The 15,247-nt window shown below is 40.1% G+C and overlaps 1 protein-coding gene across 1 annotated transcript; it reads left to right on the top strand.

Moving 5' to 3' along the window:
- The first annotated feature begins 3 nt into the window (after positions 1 to 3).
- Positions 4 to 14,810, top strand: gaa2 (alpha glucosidase 2). The gene is made up of 21 exons (XM_032562312.1): positions 4 to 153; positions 627 to 737; positions 1,347 to 1,910; positions 2,894 to 3,039; positions 4,129 to 4,294; positions 4,481 to 4,577; positions 5,377 to 5,496; positions 5,678 to 5,796; positions 6,856 to 6,987; positions 7,062 to 7,172; positions 8,567 to 8,680; positions 9,274 to 9,358; positions 9,448 to 9,565; positions 9,657 to 9,790; positions 10,395 to 10,546; positions 11,124 to 11,272; positions 11,358 to 11,499; positions 11,586 to 11,684; positions 12,391 to 12,555; positions 12,717 to 12,863; positions 13,185 to 14,810. The coding sequence occupies exons 2-21, from the start codon at positions 642 to 644 to the stop codon at positions 13,245 to 13,247; spliced, it is 2,919 nt and encodes a 972-aa protein (XP_032418203.1). The 5' UTR covers positions 4 to 153; positions 627 to 641; the 3' UTR covers positions 13,248 to 14,810.
- Positions 14,811 to 15,247: the final 437 nt, after the last annotated feature.

The raw sequence follows: 15,247 nt of genomic DNA, 5'->3' as shown, positions 1-15,247 counted from the left end.
ACATTGAATGCAGCTTTCAGATAAACAGACGTGCAACATGCAGACAGAGGACGAGTCTAAGAGTGCAGGGAAACACTTTGTAATGCTGACATTTGTTTAAAACGGAGGCTGCTTTGGCTGCTGTATTTTGTGCCTGAGAAGTTCAAAGTTCAGGTAAGAGCCTAACAATATGACGCTCCTTCCAGCTAAAGCCACAATATTAGCTAAAGTGATTCTGCTGCTGAAGTTAGCCGACATTAAAATGCACTGAATGCTACATATTAGCACACCTTAGTCTTCGGTAGCTATTTGCTGCACTTAAAGCGGTAATACTTGAACACACGTTGCTATTAGTAACAGAGGCGGCATTTCTCTTTGTTGTTGTTTAACCTCCTTAACAACAGCAACTAGACACGAGAACCTATCCGCAGTACATGCAAGCATTTATACTCCTGTCTTTTCGCTTCCCATATTATGCAATTTATTAATCACAAGAACGGGTTCAGTTGTAAATAAATGTGTTTAAATGAGTAGTTTTAAAGCACTAGGTTTTCAGTGATGCTTCATTTTTGTTGCTTGTGTTGGGTGTCGGATCATGTGACCATCCTAAACGGTGTTTGGTTTTTGTCCAACTCTGTGTGTGACAGACTAACATTATTACAATGGTGTCTTATAAGAGGCTGAATCCAGAAAACGTTCAGTTTTCTGGTGCACTTTTATCAGAAGAGCATCATCGTCCGGCTCAAGAAGATGTGGCCGTGAGTAAATTATTTTTTTACTTGTATTTTTGTGATTATTTGATGGACCCCCTGTTATTAAATGGAAACTCCGAAAACAGAAGTTGGTCTCTTTATTTGTTTACACGTAGACAATTTCTGTTTGCAAATATGGATTTTTAAGGAGCAGATATTACCTGGGATATTGCACAAACGATCATTATTTTAAATGACAGCTTAGTGTAGTAATTTACATGTTTTACTTTTTAACATATCCTTTCTGGCAGCTTGTCATTCAGTGCTGTTGTCCGAGTGTTAAGGTGAGGCCCAACAGATTTACTGTCACAAGTGGAGCTTTACAGCTTTTACCAAGATGCTCCACTTGCTTTAGATGTGTAAAGCTTAGCTAGAAATTTATTTGGGTTTATTTCAAATGTAATGGACAAAGAGATGAAAAAGAAAGCGAGAAAGGTAGGGAATAGGTTCAAAAGTAAAGGAGATAGGAGTAGAGGAGAGACCGAAGTACAGAGAGAACAGAAGTCACCATCCTTGAAGTCTCCCTCTAAACCTGAAGAAAAGGAAAAAAACAAACTGAGAAACGACAACAACAAGCCACTGCATTAATTTATTATTTTCTTTAACTCTTCCCAGGTGCCGCAGCCAGACAGCACCTCTCTGCTCCCCAGAAGGCTGTCATGCTCAATCACCAAAGCTGTGCTGATACTCGGCAGCCTGCTGCTGGTCCTGTTCGGGGGCTGGCTGCTGCACACCATTTACTGGCTGCGCACCACATCCGGCCAGGCGCACAGGCCGCCGCCGCCAGCGCCAGGGCAGGCTCTGGGCCCCGTGTTACAAGCAGACATAAACGACACGGCGACCGCTGCACGTTCCAAAGCTTGCAGTGCTATCCCAGAGGCGTGGAGGTTCGATTGCTACCCTGAGAAAGCGGTGGTTGTGACCCGGGAGTTGTGCGAGGCCAGGAGCTGCTGCTTCATCCCCGCTTCTGGTTCAACTAGAGGCAGATCTAGGAAAAATGGTATCCCCTGGTGTTTCTATCCCCCTGACTTCCCCTCATACTCGTTGGTGTCATCGAAAGAGACGTCGATGGGACTCAAAGGCACCTTGGTAAAAGATGTGAAGACTTACTACCCTGGAGACATCCTCACTCTGGAGATGGAGATAAGACACGAAACGGACACGCGCCTGCGTGTCAGGGTGAGTACAGGAGCAGTTTTGGTCTTCCAAACCGGCTCTGGAGATTCCTGGGTAGTGGAGCATGCTGTATAAGATTTAGGGATCTTTGTTCTGGAGATTATCCTGAGAAGTTTTGGGGCCATGATTGGTTTTATGAAAGCATAGTTTGAAGAGATAAAGAAAATGCTGAAGGAGGAGGTCATTAAATTAGCCTCTTTTTGTATTACAAAACAATATCTGTTTGACTTTCTAAATCAATGTAGACTTTGTTCTGAACTGCAGTTGGCGGCGCAAACTTTAGATGTTTCTTAAATAAAATGTATTTATTTTGTTCTTTATCTGTATCACGCAGACTGATACTTACTCACCATTTATCTAAAAGAGGTTGCAAAGACGGTTCAAAGTTTGAACAATGCCCTGTGATGCTACTGCGTCTGAGTCTTGTGTAGGAAGATAATCAGCTTAAAGCAGATAATACCCCAGCGTCACTTACGACACGCATGTCATGATACTGTAACATATGATTTGATCTCCAGCTAATGGCACCTGACCTGAATTCATTTAGGACAAGTCAGAAAATGCTGTGTCACGAGCGTCACAACACAAAGACGGCTAATGGAGGCGCCACAGAATTGATTTATTTATTTATTTTTACCGATAATGGTTCCCTTACTTGTAGTAGAAAGATGCCATTTGACCCTGAGCTTGTTGGAAAAGGACGTTTGTGAGTGGCGGAAGCTAGCAAGCCTCAGAGCTAGCAAGTTAAACAGCTAGCAACAGCCTGTTCATATACACTAAAATTGATGTAAACGTTTTTCAGTTGCATTAAGTTAGATGAATCAGTAAAAGAACTACAACCAATATTAATGTACCAGAATCTCAATGTAACTCTGTCTAACTCTGTCCCCACTGCCACCATCTGCACCAATCAGATGCTCTGTGTGCAATGATGAACAGTCAATGTTTTTCTACAAACTTAGGTGAACCTTTTTACTGAATTGCAGATAACAGACCCCTCCAGTTCACGCTTCGAGGTCCCACTCTCTGTCCCCACTGCCACCAAGAAAGCAGAAAACCCCAAGTACGTCGTAGAGCTTTCAAAGCAGCCCTTTGGTCTCGTGGTGAAGAGGAAGTCTACAGGAACCGTGCTGTGAGTCTGACCTTAAAATATTTCAGTTTTGCTTTTTTTTCCCTTACGTTATTATTTATCAACACCTCTGTTTTGCTCGGCCATCATGAATTCCCTCCACTATCTTTCCTTGTGCTGAGAATGTGAACAAGATAAGAAGATCCTAAGAGAACTAAACAGATGAGGTTTTGTTTTTGAAAGATCCTTTTCTCTTTATCTCTTGTTTGCAACAACTTACATGGGTAGCAGTCCAAAAATAATAAAAAAAAATTAAAAAAATCACGGTTCAGTCCTTGCATCAGTTTTAAATCCAGGCTGCAATTTTGGTTTGTTTCAATCTAGAGTGTTGGACTAGTCACTGACTTCATGGATATTCCATCAATAAATGTTTAGGATATTTTAAATGACATTGTGCAGACATTCAACAATAAAAACAGCTTAAACACTTGGTTTTTAATTTTTTTAAAATTAAAGTTTTGATATGTTTCAGTGTACGAGATGTACGTGAATGCACCATTAAAGCACCGCTGTTGGGAAAACCGCTTCCTGTTAAAGTGTTGTCACATCTCATGTTCATATTCTGCTTGATATTGTTTCAAGTAGGGCTGAGAGAATAAAAAAAAATTATATTAATGATCAACTAATTTAGTTAGCGATTAACCATTAGCTGGAGCAGAAAAGGCAATTTGCTGAAAAAACACCAACATATTCAGAGCAGTAATTAAGGCAAAACTGTACAAAAAATATATACGTTTAGTGTTTAAGATAAAAACACATCTATCTGTAAATATGTCTTCCCCAAAACTCCTCAAGTGGCCTAGTTTTAGTGACTAGTTCAGATTTCCTGAAGAAACGCTACGTTATTGCATTTTAGGTAAAAACATGTTTATTTTCTTATTTAAATGTTTTTTATTATTATTATTGCATAAAAAAGATTTTTAAATGAAGAATCTGTAGAATGTGCCATTTTTAAAAAGTGGATTGATCATCAGAATAACTGATTATATTTGCAACCCCTGCTACAAAGTCTCCGTTATATGCTTCCATAAAATCAACCTCCACGGAGTAATGAATTTTTTTTGCTTGTTTTTCCTCTCCCTCCTCCATCAGGCTGAACACCACCGTGGCGCCGCTCTTCTACGCTGATCAGTTCCTCCAGCTCTCCACCGCCCTGCCCAGTCAGTTCATTTATGGCCTGGGTGAACACCGCTCCACCTTTCTGCACGACGTCCAGTGGAACACACTCACCATGTGGGCCAGAGATGTTCCTCCCACGGTAAACGCGCTAATCGTTGCTCTGTTTATGTTTCTCATCGCTACGGCGGCCTGGCCTTTGATCGAGGTAACGCAAATGATGCTTTACGGCCTTCGTTTTATTATTCTAACAGTGCCCGTATGAGTTTGGCTCTTATCTAAATGACGAGGCTGAAATTGTTTGTTTATTTGTTTTCCTGGTTTGCAGGAACAGACGAACCTCTACGGGGTTCATCCGTTTTATCTGGCGATGGAGGACGGTGGGGATGCACACGGCTTCTTCCTGCTGAACAGCAACGCCATGGGTCAGATGTGCCGTCGATTAGATCTACAGTACTAGTTACTGTACACAAAGTGGTGAAAAGCACAGAGTTTTGCAACAGTGTGAATAATGCAGTGTGAAAAATGAAGAAATCCTAGAAAAGCGGAAGTTTGTTTTTCATGTGTTTACTTTCAGTTATGTGATTCAACCTCAACTTCCCAGTGTTGCTAAAGAGCCTCGCCTCGACATTTGACGTGTAATCGTTTATTTGTTTGGGATCATTCCAATTACTGCAAAGCAGACATAAAATGAAAAATGATTCAAATTGTTTTTCAGGCAGATGTTGTTTTTTTTAATGTCTATTCCTCTTCTGGCTCTAAATGTGAGCCATTACTCTGAGAGAGTAATAATCACATTATTTCAAATATTACATTTTATGGGGAAAAAACTTCCACCGGTTCCACGTTGATATTAGCATTCATGGAAGACTAGTGGTCCACCTTCATTAATTCGATGACATTGTACAATTTCTACTATGCTTAAAGTGGCCAGGATTTCAACCCATAGAATTAAGTCTGGCAGTTCAGTCGAGACGAGTTTCGTCTGAGGGACATGTGCATCCAGTTCTTGTTTTTAAAATTCAGTCTTGTAGTTATTTGTCTGTTGATCACCCCATTAGAGCAAAAAAACCCATTTCAGATGCATAATTAAGAGCCTAAAAATAATGACATTTAAGTCCATTTTGAGGTTGTGACTGTTGCAGCTCTTGTTAGGTTTGCTGCAGATTTGTAAACGAAGGCTTTGTTTTCAGTTTCAAGCTGCTTTCTTTTGCGTTTGATCAGATGTGGCCCTCCAGCCGGGCCCCGCCCTGACCTGGCGTAGCATCGGAGGAATCCTGGACTTCTACGTGTTCCTCGGTTCGGATCCCGGTTCGGTCGTTCAGCAGTACGTGGAGGTCATAGGTCAGTGAGAGTACTTTGACGAAGACGCATGACTGAAACGACTTGTAGCCGGTCGTCTTGGAACACTGGAAGAAAAAGACGGAACAACGACTTACAAAAAACAGACAGAAATGGTGAAATGTATCACTTTGAGATCTGTTTGTTTTCTGATATTTCTTCCTTCCAACTGATTTTCTCACAGGACAGCCAGCCATGCCAATCTACTGGGCCTTAGGGTACCACCTCTGTCGCTGGGGCTACAAGACCAGCAATGCCACCTGGGAAGTTGTCAAGAGAATGAGGAATTATGGGATACCGCAGGTGAATATTCATTAGTATCAGTCGTCCCTTTTTGCTGTTGTTGTTGTTGAAATTATGCTATGAATTGTTACATAACAACAAAGACCAAAAGTAATTCTCAAACAAGCCTTCTCTGAACTGTCACATGTCTTCTGTTTTGAGCTAAGACTCTTTGTTTCTATAAAACCCAAAATAGAAAATTTCTAGTTGTTTCTCTTAATTTCAGTAATAGTAACTTAAAACCTTTTTGGAAAATTCAAAATCTATTGTTTCAGTTTTTAATTATCCCCCACTGGGCCGAGAGAGGCAGCTCATCGTCCATTGATTTTTATTTAAAAAAAAAAAAAAAAAAGGTAAAATTTTCAATTTGTTAAAATTTATGTCATGAATTCAAAATTCCTTTGTCTTTGCGCATGAAAGCACAACAAAATCTAAAAAAATCGCAGCTCTTGAAATTAGAGCTAAATAAATAACTAAAGAGTAAATAAAAATATATTTAAAACAAATGGAAACAGCAGGGATGTTATGTTGAAGATATTAGAAACATTGCAGTTAATATGTATTGATATTATACTAAGAATATTATGATTGTTCAGGGTATAGAGGAAGCTGCGGTGGTCGGAGCAATTAATTGAAATGAACATGTTAAAGTCCAGGCCAAAAATGATTTATTAATTCATATGAGGCATGCTCACTGCAAAGCATGGTGGAGGATCTGTAATGCTGTGGGACTTTTTGTCCTTCAAAAGCCGAGGGAGGTTTGTAGGAGTTCATCATGAACTCTCCTTTGTTTTATACACCAGAAACACTTGCAGGTATAAATGCTTATATAGTCACACTTCAGTATTTTCTCTGTGTTCTTCGGTAGAAAGTCGTTGCCAAATTCACTGTTGTCTTTGTTCACAAAGACAAAACAGTCACTGAATCACCAGGACATTTTGAGTAAAGACCTTTTAAAAAAAAGACATTAAAAATGGCTTGTCTGGTCACCAGCATAACAATCCAAAACAGCTGGTTATGGTGCATTGGACACATAATCACCAGAGTTGTATATTATTCATAACGACTCTCTGTTTCCAGGACGTCCAGTGGAATGACATCGACTACATGGACCAAGCCAAAGACTTCACCTTTGACCCGACGAACTTCAACACCCTTCCGGACTTGGTGCGGGACCTGCACGCTCACAACCAGACCTACGTCATGATAATGGTCCGTAGAAGCGCTCATTTGCCGTGGATCCGATTGGAAGCGTGCGTCTGACCGGGTTCTTCTCCCGCCTGCAGGACCCAGGAATCAGCAGCACACAGCCGGAGGGCTCCTACTGGCCCTTCGACGAGGGACTGAAGAGAGGAGTCTTCATCAAGGACGCTGAAGGGAAGACGCTAATCGGGAAGGTGAGAGAGGAGCCGCCTTATGACATCAGCTGGTCACGTCTCCACTCGTGGTTTTCACAAGACTCGATCACACGCTCGCACTGTTTCTGCAAGATAAGAAGCTGTCGCTGCAGCTGGAGGTTTGGACATGCCGTGATAGCTGTTCCTCCCAGATTAGATTTAGGTGCGCGACACTTCCAGTGGGTTACATTTAGACAGCAGCATCAGTTTTAAATACCAGGCTTGAGGAGAGCTGTTTGTTTAAAGAGGCGGTATTATATAATATCAACTTTTTGAGCTCCACATCATGTTATAATGTTATTCCCTCACCTAAAACACACCTGGAGTGTTGATTCTTTCATGTTTGAGAAATCCTTTAATCTTCCCGTGGCCACCATTCAGCTGTGCAAAACGCCTGGGTGGACCTAGCTCCGCCTTCGAGGACGAAGCTCCGCCTCAGAGCCGCAGTTTCCAAGTTTCCGACCATCGGCCTGATGCCTCACTCAGCTCCTTCAGACTAGCCAGCAGCAAACAGCTGGTGGAACTGAACATCTGCTGAGCTCGTTACAGGAGCTGCTTCTCAGTGAAACGCTGGTAAAGGAGCCATGTTGTGCCTTTTTATGAAAGCAGAGTTTCAGAAAGGAGTTTCTTAAAGCGACAGCCAAGTTTCAAGGCGTTAAATTATGAAGCAAAATTTCATTTAAATTATATTTGATATAAAATGCTGTGTATGTCATATTTGATATACACAACATTTTATATCAAATATAATTTGATATAAAATTAGATTAGATTTAGGTTGACTGGATAATTGGGGAAACATGCAACCAGCGATTACTGGTGCTGGAAGTTTAGATTAGTCCAGATTCTTCCTGACTTTTTTTATTTTATTTGCCGTTTAGTTTCACCACAACTCTCCTGACGCCTCTGCATCTATTCCACTAAGCGTATAGATTAAGGAGAGTTAAAGTTCATTCAACTGTTTTGATATGTTATCAATATGCAGGGCAGGAATGCATTTGGAATATTTCTTCCATTCGGCCGTTTGAGATTACAGTATTGACTCACTGATACTGCTGGGTCAATATATTGTGCAGCTATCATATATTTGTAAACCCAGCCTGTTACTTTGAGCTCGCATATCTGTAAGAATATTGTTAGTCCAGTCATGAGTGTTTTAAAAAGGTTCAAATGATTACATCAGACCAATAGTAGAAGATTTTTAAAAACAGAATCGCGGGCTTAGTGAAAAGTGTGTTTAATACTTGCTTAAAGGTTGTTGTTGTTTTCAAAAGTCATTTTTAATCTGAGACTCATCGTAGAGCCATTATTTTCTCAGCTGAGGCCTGGTGGGCGTGATTTTTGTTTTGTTTTTTATCCCTCCAGATGTTTCTTCTTCTCTGCTGTCCTTGTAGGTGTGGCCTGGTCTGACAGCATTTCCGGACTTCTCCGATGAGGCGACGCATGAATGGTGGTATGAAAACCTGCAGAGGTTTCATGAGAAGGTGCCATTTGATGGATTGTGGATTGTAAGTAAAACAAACAAAAAATATATTGTTTTAAATTTAAACATTTTATTAATCGGTGCCTTGGGTTTGTAGTTATACTGTTTGAACTTGTTGATATTTTGTGATGTCTTAGCAAAGGCCATTTGCTCCTCGTAAGCATCTTTTTTTCTACCCAACTATTAGTTGGTTAATGCACAAAGTCATCCACAGATCGGCCTTCACTATATTTATGTTAAGTCTAGGAGAAAGAGCTCAGGTTTTCACACTTTGTTAGAAATATTATTTTAGCTGCAGATGCATCCTTAGTCTCGAACAATCAAGCGTACAGTAAAGAAAAATTACGTTATTGCATTTTAGGAATTAAAATGTTTATTTTTCTTGAGTTGTCATTTTTTAAACTGATTTTTAATATTCTGTAAAATCAGCGCAAGTGGTTAAATTTTTAATCTAAATTTTTAGTAATCAGTTGTTATTAAACAACTGATTACTAAAATAATTAGTTGCAGGCCTACTCTGTTGTAGAGAATCCCAATAAAATATGATAAAGTCTGAGGTTCTGTTGTGACTACACTTTTATTTATTTATTTTTTGACACTGTTTTCGTTTTGCTTTAGGACATGAACGAGCCGTCAAACTTCCTGGATGGATCTACTGTTGGCTGTCCGTCAAACAGTCTGGAAAATCCTCTGTATACGCCAGGTAGAAGACGACAAACCGAAACGTCCTCCAACGTACGAGCCGTCCATACGCCGCCACGCAACCTTGTGTCGTCTTCTTTTTTCTTCCAGGTGTGCTGGGAGGTTTGCTCAGATCTAAAACTGTATGCGCCTCTGCACAGCAGAAGCTGTCAACGCATTATAACCTGCACAGTCTCTATGGACTCATGGAAGCTAAAGCCACCTCTAGGTCTGGACTTTAGATACGGAGCATGGAAGTTGCCAGGAAGCGACGCATACACGTTTTCTTCCCCTAATCTTTTGTTTTGTGTTTTATTCAGTGCTCTGAAGAGGATTTTAGCAAAGAGGCCGTTTGTGATCTCGCGCTCCACGTTCCCCAGTCATGGCTCGTATTCAGGTCACTGGCTGGGAGACAACAGGAGCCTCTGGAAGGACCTTTACACCTCCATCGCAGGCTAGTCACGTTTCCTTACATTTACAAGAGTATCGTGATGTGTTGCTGTAAACGTTACTGTAAAGGACAAACGTCTTCCTCGCCTTCACCGTCAGCCGTGTTACTGCGGGATTTCTGGTGAATAATTAAAACGGAAGTTCATTTTTCCTTCAAACGACGTATTAGGGGCCATTGTAGATATAAAAAAATCTTTTTTAAAAAAGGAGTACATTTCCACCAAAGAATTCAGGAATTTTAAGATAAATCTCTGAAATGTTCTGGAAAAAAGCTTAGCTTGTTTCTGAGCTTGAAAAGTCAGAGATTTGCTAGAAAACAAATCTGAAATTTACTAGAAAGATAATGGAAATCTCTGAGTTTTGAAAATCTAAAATGTTTTACTTTTGAAACCAATAGTTTTCTAGAAAAGTTCTGAAATTGTTCTCAACATGTCAGAGCTCTTTTTTTGCAGAAATTTACTTTTTTTTTTTTTCTCTTTATCTACCACGACCTTAACGCACTGCATGTTTTGTAAATGCAATTTCACCACCAGGTGGCACTAAATTCCACACTCTCTCTTTGTTATTCTTTTTGTACTTATTTTTATTTCTCTCTTCATTTCCTCCAGGTATGTTGACCTTTAACCTTCTGGGCATCCCGTTGGTGGGAGCAGACGTCTGCGGCTTCAGCGAGGAGCCGCAGGAGGAGCTGTGTGTCCGCTGGACTCAGCTGGGAGCTTTTTATCCCTTCACAAGAAACCACAACTCCCTTGACATGAATGTAAGGATGAATGAAGCCGGCTTTGTTTTGGTAAAAAAAATGGGTGTAACATGACAGATATCTAAACAGGATTTTAGCAAAACACTCAAAGTTGCAGATAATATTTCAGTTATTAAATTTAACAATAAATTGGTTTAACAGGCTATGTTTATAGTTATGTAATGAAAGCAAGGTTTTGATTCCAGATGGGGAAGCAAACAAAACGTGTGTCGGTCAAAATGACAGATGGTCTTCAAATCTGAGTCTGTAGAATAGAGAGAAGTACATCGTGATCAGCTTGAGGAACTTCTACTTGTTAGCATCGCAACAGTTTAATCCCTCTGGTGTCCATCTTGCATCTACTGGGTGTGTTTACTCATCCATCTAATAAAGTTTTATTTAGCTGAAGCTGCTAATAGCTCAATACGAGAAACGGTGAAAAAACCCCAAAACATTCTGTCTGCTTCTCCTTATTTTTTTCTCTTTTCTTTTGCATTTCTTTTCTTTGTTTCCAACCTTATTTCTTTCCTTAAGTATTTATTTTTTGTTATTTTTGTAAAAGTGACGCATATATGAATAAAGTTTTGTTGTTTTCCAGCCTCAGGATCCGACCGCTTTCAGCCCGTCGGCCCGTACGGCCATGAAACAGGCTCTGCTGCTGCGTTACTCCTTCTTCCCGTTCCTCTACACCCTCTTTCATCACGCTCACGTTAAAGGGCACACTGTAGCTCGGCCGCTCATGTTTGAGTGAGAACAACTTTTCGCTTTTCTTAATATTTATTTTACCCTTGTGCTGAACTCTGATTGACCCGTGGCCCTGTGCAACCACCAGGTTTCCCAAAGACGTAAAAACGTACGGCATCGACAGTCAGTTTCTCTGGGGGAGGAGCTTATTGGTGACTCCAGTGTTGGAGCCTGGAGTGGACTATGTGGACGGGTACTTCCCAGAAGGCCTGTGGTATGACTACTACACCGTAAGTCTACTTATCATAAACATTAGTAAACAGTGATTACATAAAGGGTAATAACTCATCTCCACTCGTCCCGTTTTACTTCCCAGGGCGACTCTGTGAGCAGCAAAGGGGAAGAACTTCGCCTCAGCGCACCATTGGATAAAATCAACCTGCATCTGCGTCAGGGCTCCATTATTCCAACACAGGTGTGGCACTTTAGTTGGACTTGTTTTGTTTTCCTCACCCTGTAGGGCCTGGAAGTACAAATATTCTGATATTTAGTGTTCCACTTTGACTGAACACACTACATTAGTGGTTCCTAGTAACGTTGGGTACAAATAGAAAGGAACCAGGTAATGTAATTTAAATGCAGATGGAACAACAAGTGCAGGTTTTTAAAGGTTATTCAGTTTTTCCCTGCAGTATTTGTGCTGAATTTCTACAAAGAATGATGTTAAAATACCAGTAATACTTCTTTAGATCTGTTTTCATCATTAGTTTGGAATCAGTTTTTTGTTTTTTTAAATCCATCCTTTTTTTATTCTTATCTTAATTCTAAAAGTAGAAATAAAAAGCTTGTTCTTTAAGAACATCTATCTCTATACAATCTGGAGATGTTTACGCGTTTTCCAGATTTTGGATATGTGTAGAAAAGCAAGAACTTGACTTTATTTGTCCATCCATTGTTCTGTTTTCATGTCTGTTCATCCATCTGTCCTTCTGTCTGTCCGTCCGTTGACCGTTATCCATTTATGTTTTACTGTCTAAAAGATCTGCCCATTTGTCTTCTCTTTAGTCTGTCTGTCCTGTCGCTCAGTCCATTCATCCATTCACCCTATAAACATGTGAGGAAGTTGGAGAAACCTTCCTCTGATCATATTTCTGTTGCTTCTGTTTGGATCTTCTGCTCAGGAGCCCAACGTGACGCTGTGGATCAGCAGCGGTCAGCCGCTGCACCTGGTCTCTGCTCTGTCTGACGACGGCTCGGCCAGCGGCGATCTGTTCTGGGACGACGGCGAAACCGTCGACACCTACGAGACGGACCGGTACACATACGTTGTGTTCAACGTCTCCCAGGTGCAAAGAGTTTGTCCACCACTCTGGTCTAACCTTGCTTCACCTGGTCCCACTTTGTCAGGAGTCTTATTTCGCATGACATTGATGAGGCGTCCAGGTTTGATTTAAAGGAAGTGAATCGCCTGCAGTGAGTCTTAGCTGTAGTTGATCTCGTTTTCTAGAACACGATGACGTCCAGCGTGCTTCACAGCGACCAGGAAGGCTCGTTCCTCAGCATTGACTCGGTCTCGTTCTACGGGGTGAAGCAGAAGCCGAGCGCGGTGCTGGTGAATTCCCAGGAGTTTCCCTTCATCTACAGAGACAACCAGGTGAACTCTGGGGTCACAGGGAAGGTCACATTGATAGCTGCGGCTGTTTTTTCGGGATGTGTGGCCAACGTTTACTACAGAAGCATTCTGATTTACGATCCTGATCAGATGCTCAGTTTACTTTAGAAACCATCTCAACCACTCGATACATTTCAAGTAGAAAGGCTCAATTTAAACTAAGCTCGCAAAACAATGAAGCATAGTCCACAGATTGATGAATTTCTTAAAATAATACATGCTCTTTTTGACTTGAAATCCTGTTTTGAGTTATTTTCTTGTAAAACTGCCGTATTTGTCTCTGTTTTCATTTCCCCCCTGCAGGTCTTATCGGTAGCGAGCCTGAGCCTCAGACTCACCCAGAACTTCACCATCAGCTGGATGTAACAATCAGATCCAGGATTTTATTTCACACAGTACTGTTTTATCCTTTTAAATCCAAGACACTGGATATATATATATATATAAACATGCCTGTAACTGTGACAGTTCATTGCTGAGCTAACTTTTAAAGCATGGGGTTTGATTTTTGCTCAATGCTTGTAAACTACTCACTCAGCTCTGAGGGTCAGCCACTAGAGGGCAGTCTTTTCACACATAACAAGCCTGTTTTTTTGGACGTGGTCCCAAAAGCTCAGGTCAGACCCCAACTTTGGGTTATAAAACAGAATATGGGGGATCTTAGAAATGATTGTCATCGTTTACTATCATTCTCAGAATAGATTTAAAAACTCGTCATGAATAGATAAAAAGACAAACTAACATTAAATTAGGCTGTTTTTCAATGTATTTATGCTTTTCACAGAATTGTATGAAGTCAGAAACCAAAAGTTTGGGATTTGCCGGTTTTTTTGTGATCAGTCGGAGGTGAAATGAATCGGAAGTGAGTTAACGTGCGCTTTGTTTTGAACAAGTTTTAGCCCAAAAAGTGTTCATGTTTTACACACTAACACTGATCTGCAAACTGTAGTTTGTGAACACTGCTTTCATTATTAAAACTATTCTAAATTAAAGCTTAATCGCAATTAAAAGGAACCTTTTAGGAACGAAATGTGCAATAAAGACAGGAGGATCATCCTCCTTCCTTACAATGTGACGAATCTCCATATAGTTTTAAAAATTTCAGTGCAAATGAAATTACATGAGGATTTTATTTTATTTCTTTGGACTGTTGTTGCTGCAGTATTTTAAAGTTAGGAAGGAGGTGCCTTATAATGAATGTTGTTTTTTTTTCTTCTGTTAAAAGTTTTATTAGTTTTTACTGCTGTTTCCCACTAGAAGCCGGAGTGAGGTCGAGCAGAAAGACCTTTTGAAAAATGTTTTGTCTTGACTGGACGCAGTTCGATTCAGATTCAAATCCAGCTACGCTGATTGACATTTAAGTGACTTTAATGCTCATCTGAGTTTTGTTCTCACGTTCCTGTGTTTTAGTTTTGTAATGTAACGCCATCAATTACAATCATTTTATGATCTTGTTTTGTTTTCATTTCCTTTCTCTTCTCAGAAACCAGAAATTACACTATTTAAAACAGAAAAAGCCATAAAAGATCAAAAACAAATGGAGCTCTTGCTTTAGCTTCAAATGGCTGCTGTTTTCTTTAGGAAATAATTTTATGAATTTATTCTGCCTGGGCGTTTCTTAATGTCGGGGGACAATTCATGTCGACATGAATTGTCATTTTAATTCTTTTCTTAAATTTCTGTGTTTATTTGATTTAGAAAATGCATTATTAGATTAACTACAACCAAAGTTTTTTTTGTTTTTTGGATTAATAGATGTTTGGACTAAAAATGTAATTTTTTTCCCCCCTTTAACAAAACATGTTTGTGTGGAGCAGCAGGTCAAAAGAACAATTCAAGGTGGAGAAAATTCATGTTTGGTTTTTTTTACTTCACAAGTAATGTCAATAAGCAACAATTTTGTTTTAATAAATTTTATTTTAAAATCTGCTGTGTTAAAAATGAATTTGTGTGATTTATTGCTTCTGGTGTTTTGTGTATAAATTTAAATGTATTGGATCGTTTGCCTTTGCACACGTCTTTATTGACATTTCCATCTTAATCCAATGAAAAGTCTTTTACGCTACAATGAGGTTGTTTTTCAGCCGTATCAATATAGATGTATTTTGCAAAACTAAAATGGAAACACTTTTTCACATCACACGAGTCACATGAGCAACAACCTGATATTACTACTGGCGGAGACGGCGAAGAAGTGGTAGTAGGACAATGGTTTGTTTCTGGGGAGGGGTTCAGGGGGTTTTGTGTTATTCCAACATGTTGAATCCATAACTTTATAGTCGACTATAATTTCCCCCAAAACGCCGCACACCTAGCCGCTCCCAAGTATAAGAGGCTTGTTGCTCCAACGCCTGAATGAGATGCTG

Source organism: Xiphophorus hellerii, chromosome 5 (genome assembly GCF_003331165.1).
Source record: "Xiphophorus hellerii strain 12219 chromosome 5, Xiphophorus_hellerii-4.1, whole genome shotgun sequence".
Taxonomy (NCBI): Eukaryota; Metazoa; Chordata; class Actinopteri; order Cyprinodontiformes; family Poeciliidae; genus Xiphophorus; species Xiphophorus hellerii.
Note: the sequence above shows the minus strand (reverse complement) of the source record. Positions and strands in the feature narration are given on the sequence as shown.

Bases quoted from the DNA above. Each gene is read 5' to 3' on its own strand.
- gaa2 (XM_032562312.1), top strand. From the start codon at position 642: ATGGTGTCTTATAAGAGGCTGAATCCAGAAAACGTTCAGTTTTCTGGT. The intron at 7,173-8,566 runs GTGAGAGAGGAG...CTGTCCTTGTAG, and splicing joins GGAAGACGCTAATCGGGAAG to GTGTGGCCTGGTCTGACAGC. The intron at 12,556-12,716 runs GTGCAAAGAGTT...CTCGTTTTCTAG, and splicing joins TTGTGTTCAACGTCTCCCAG to AACACGATGACGTCCAGCGT.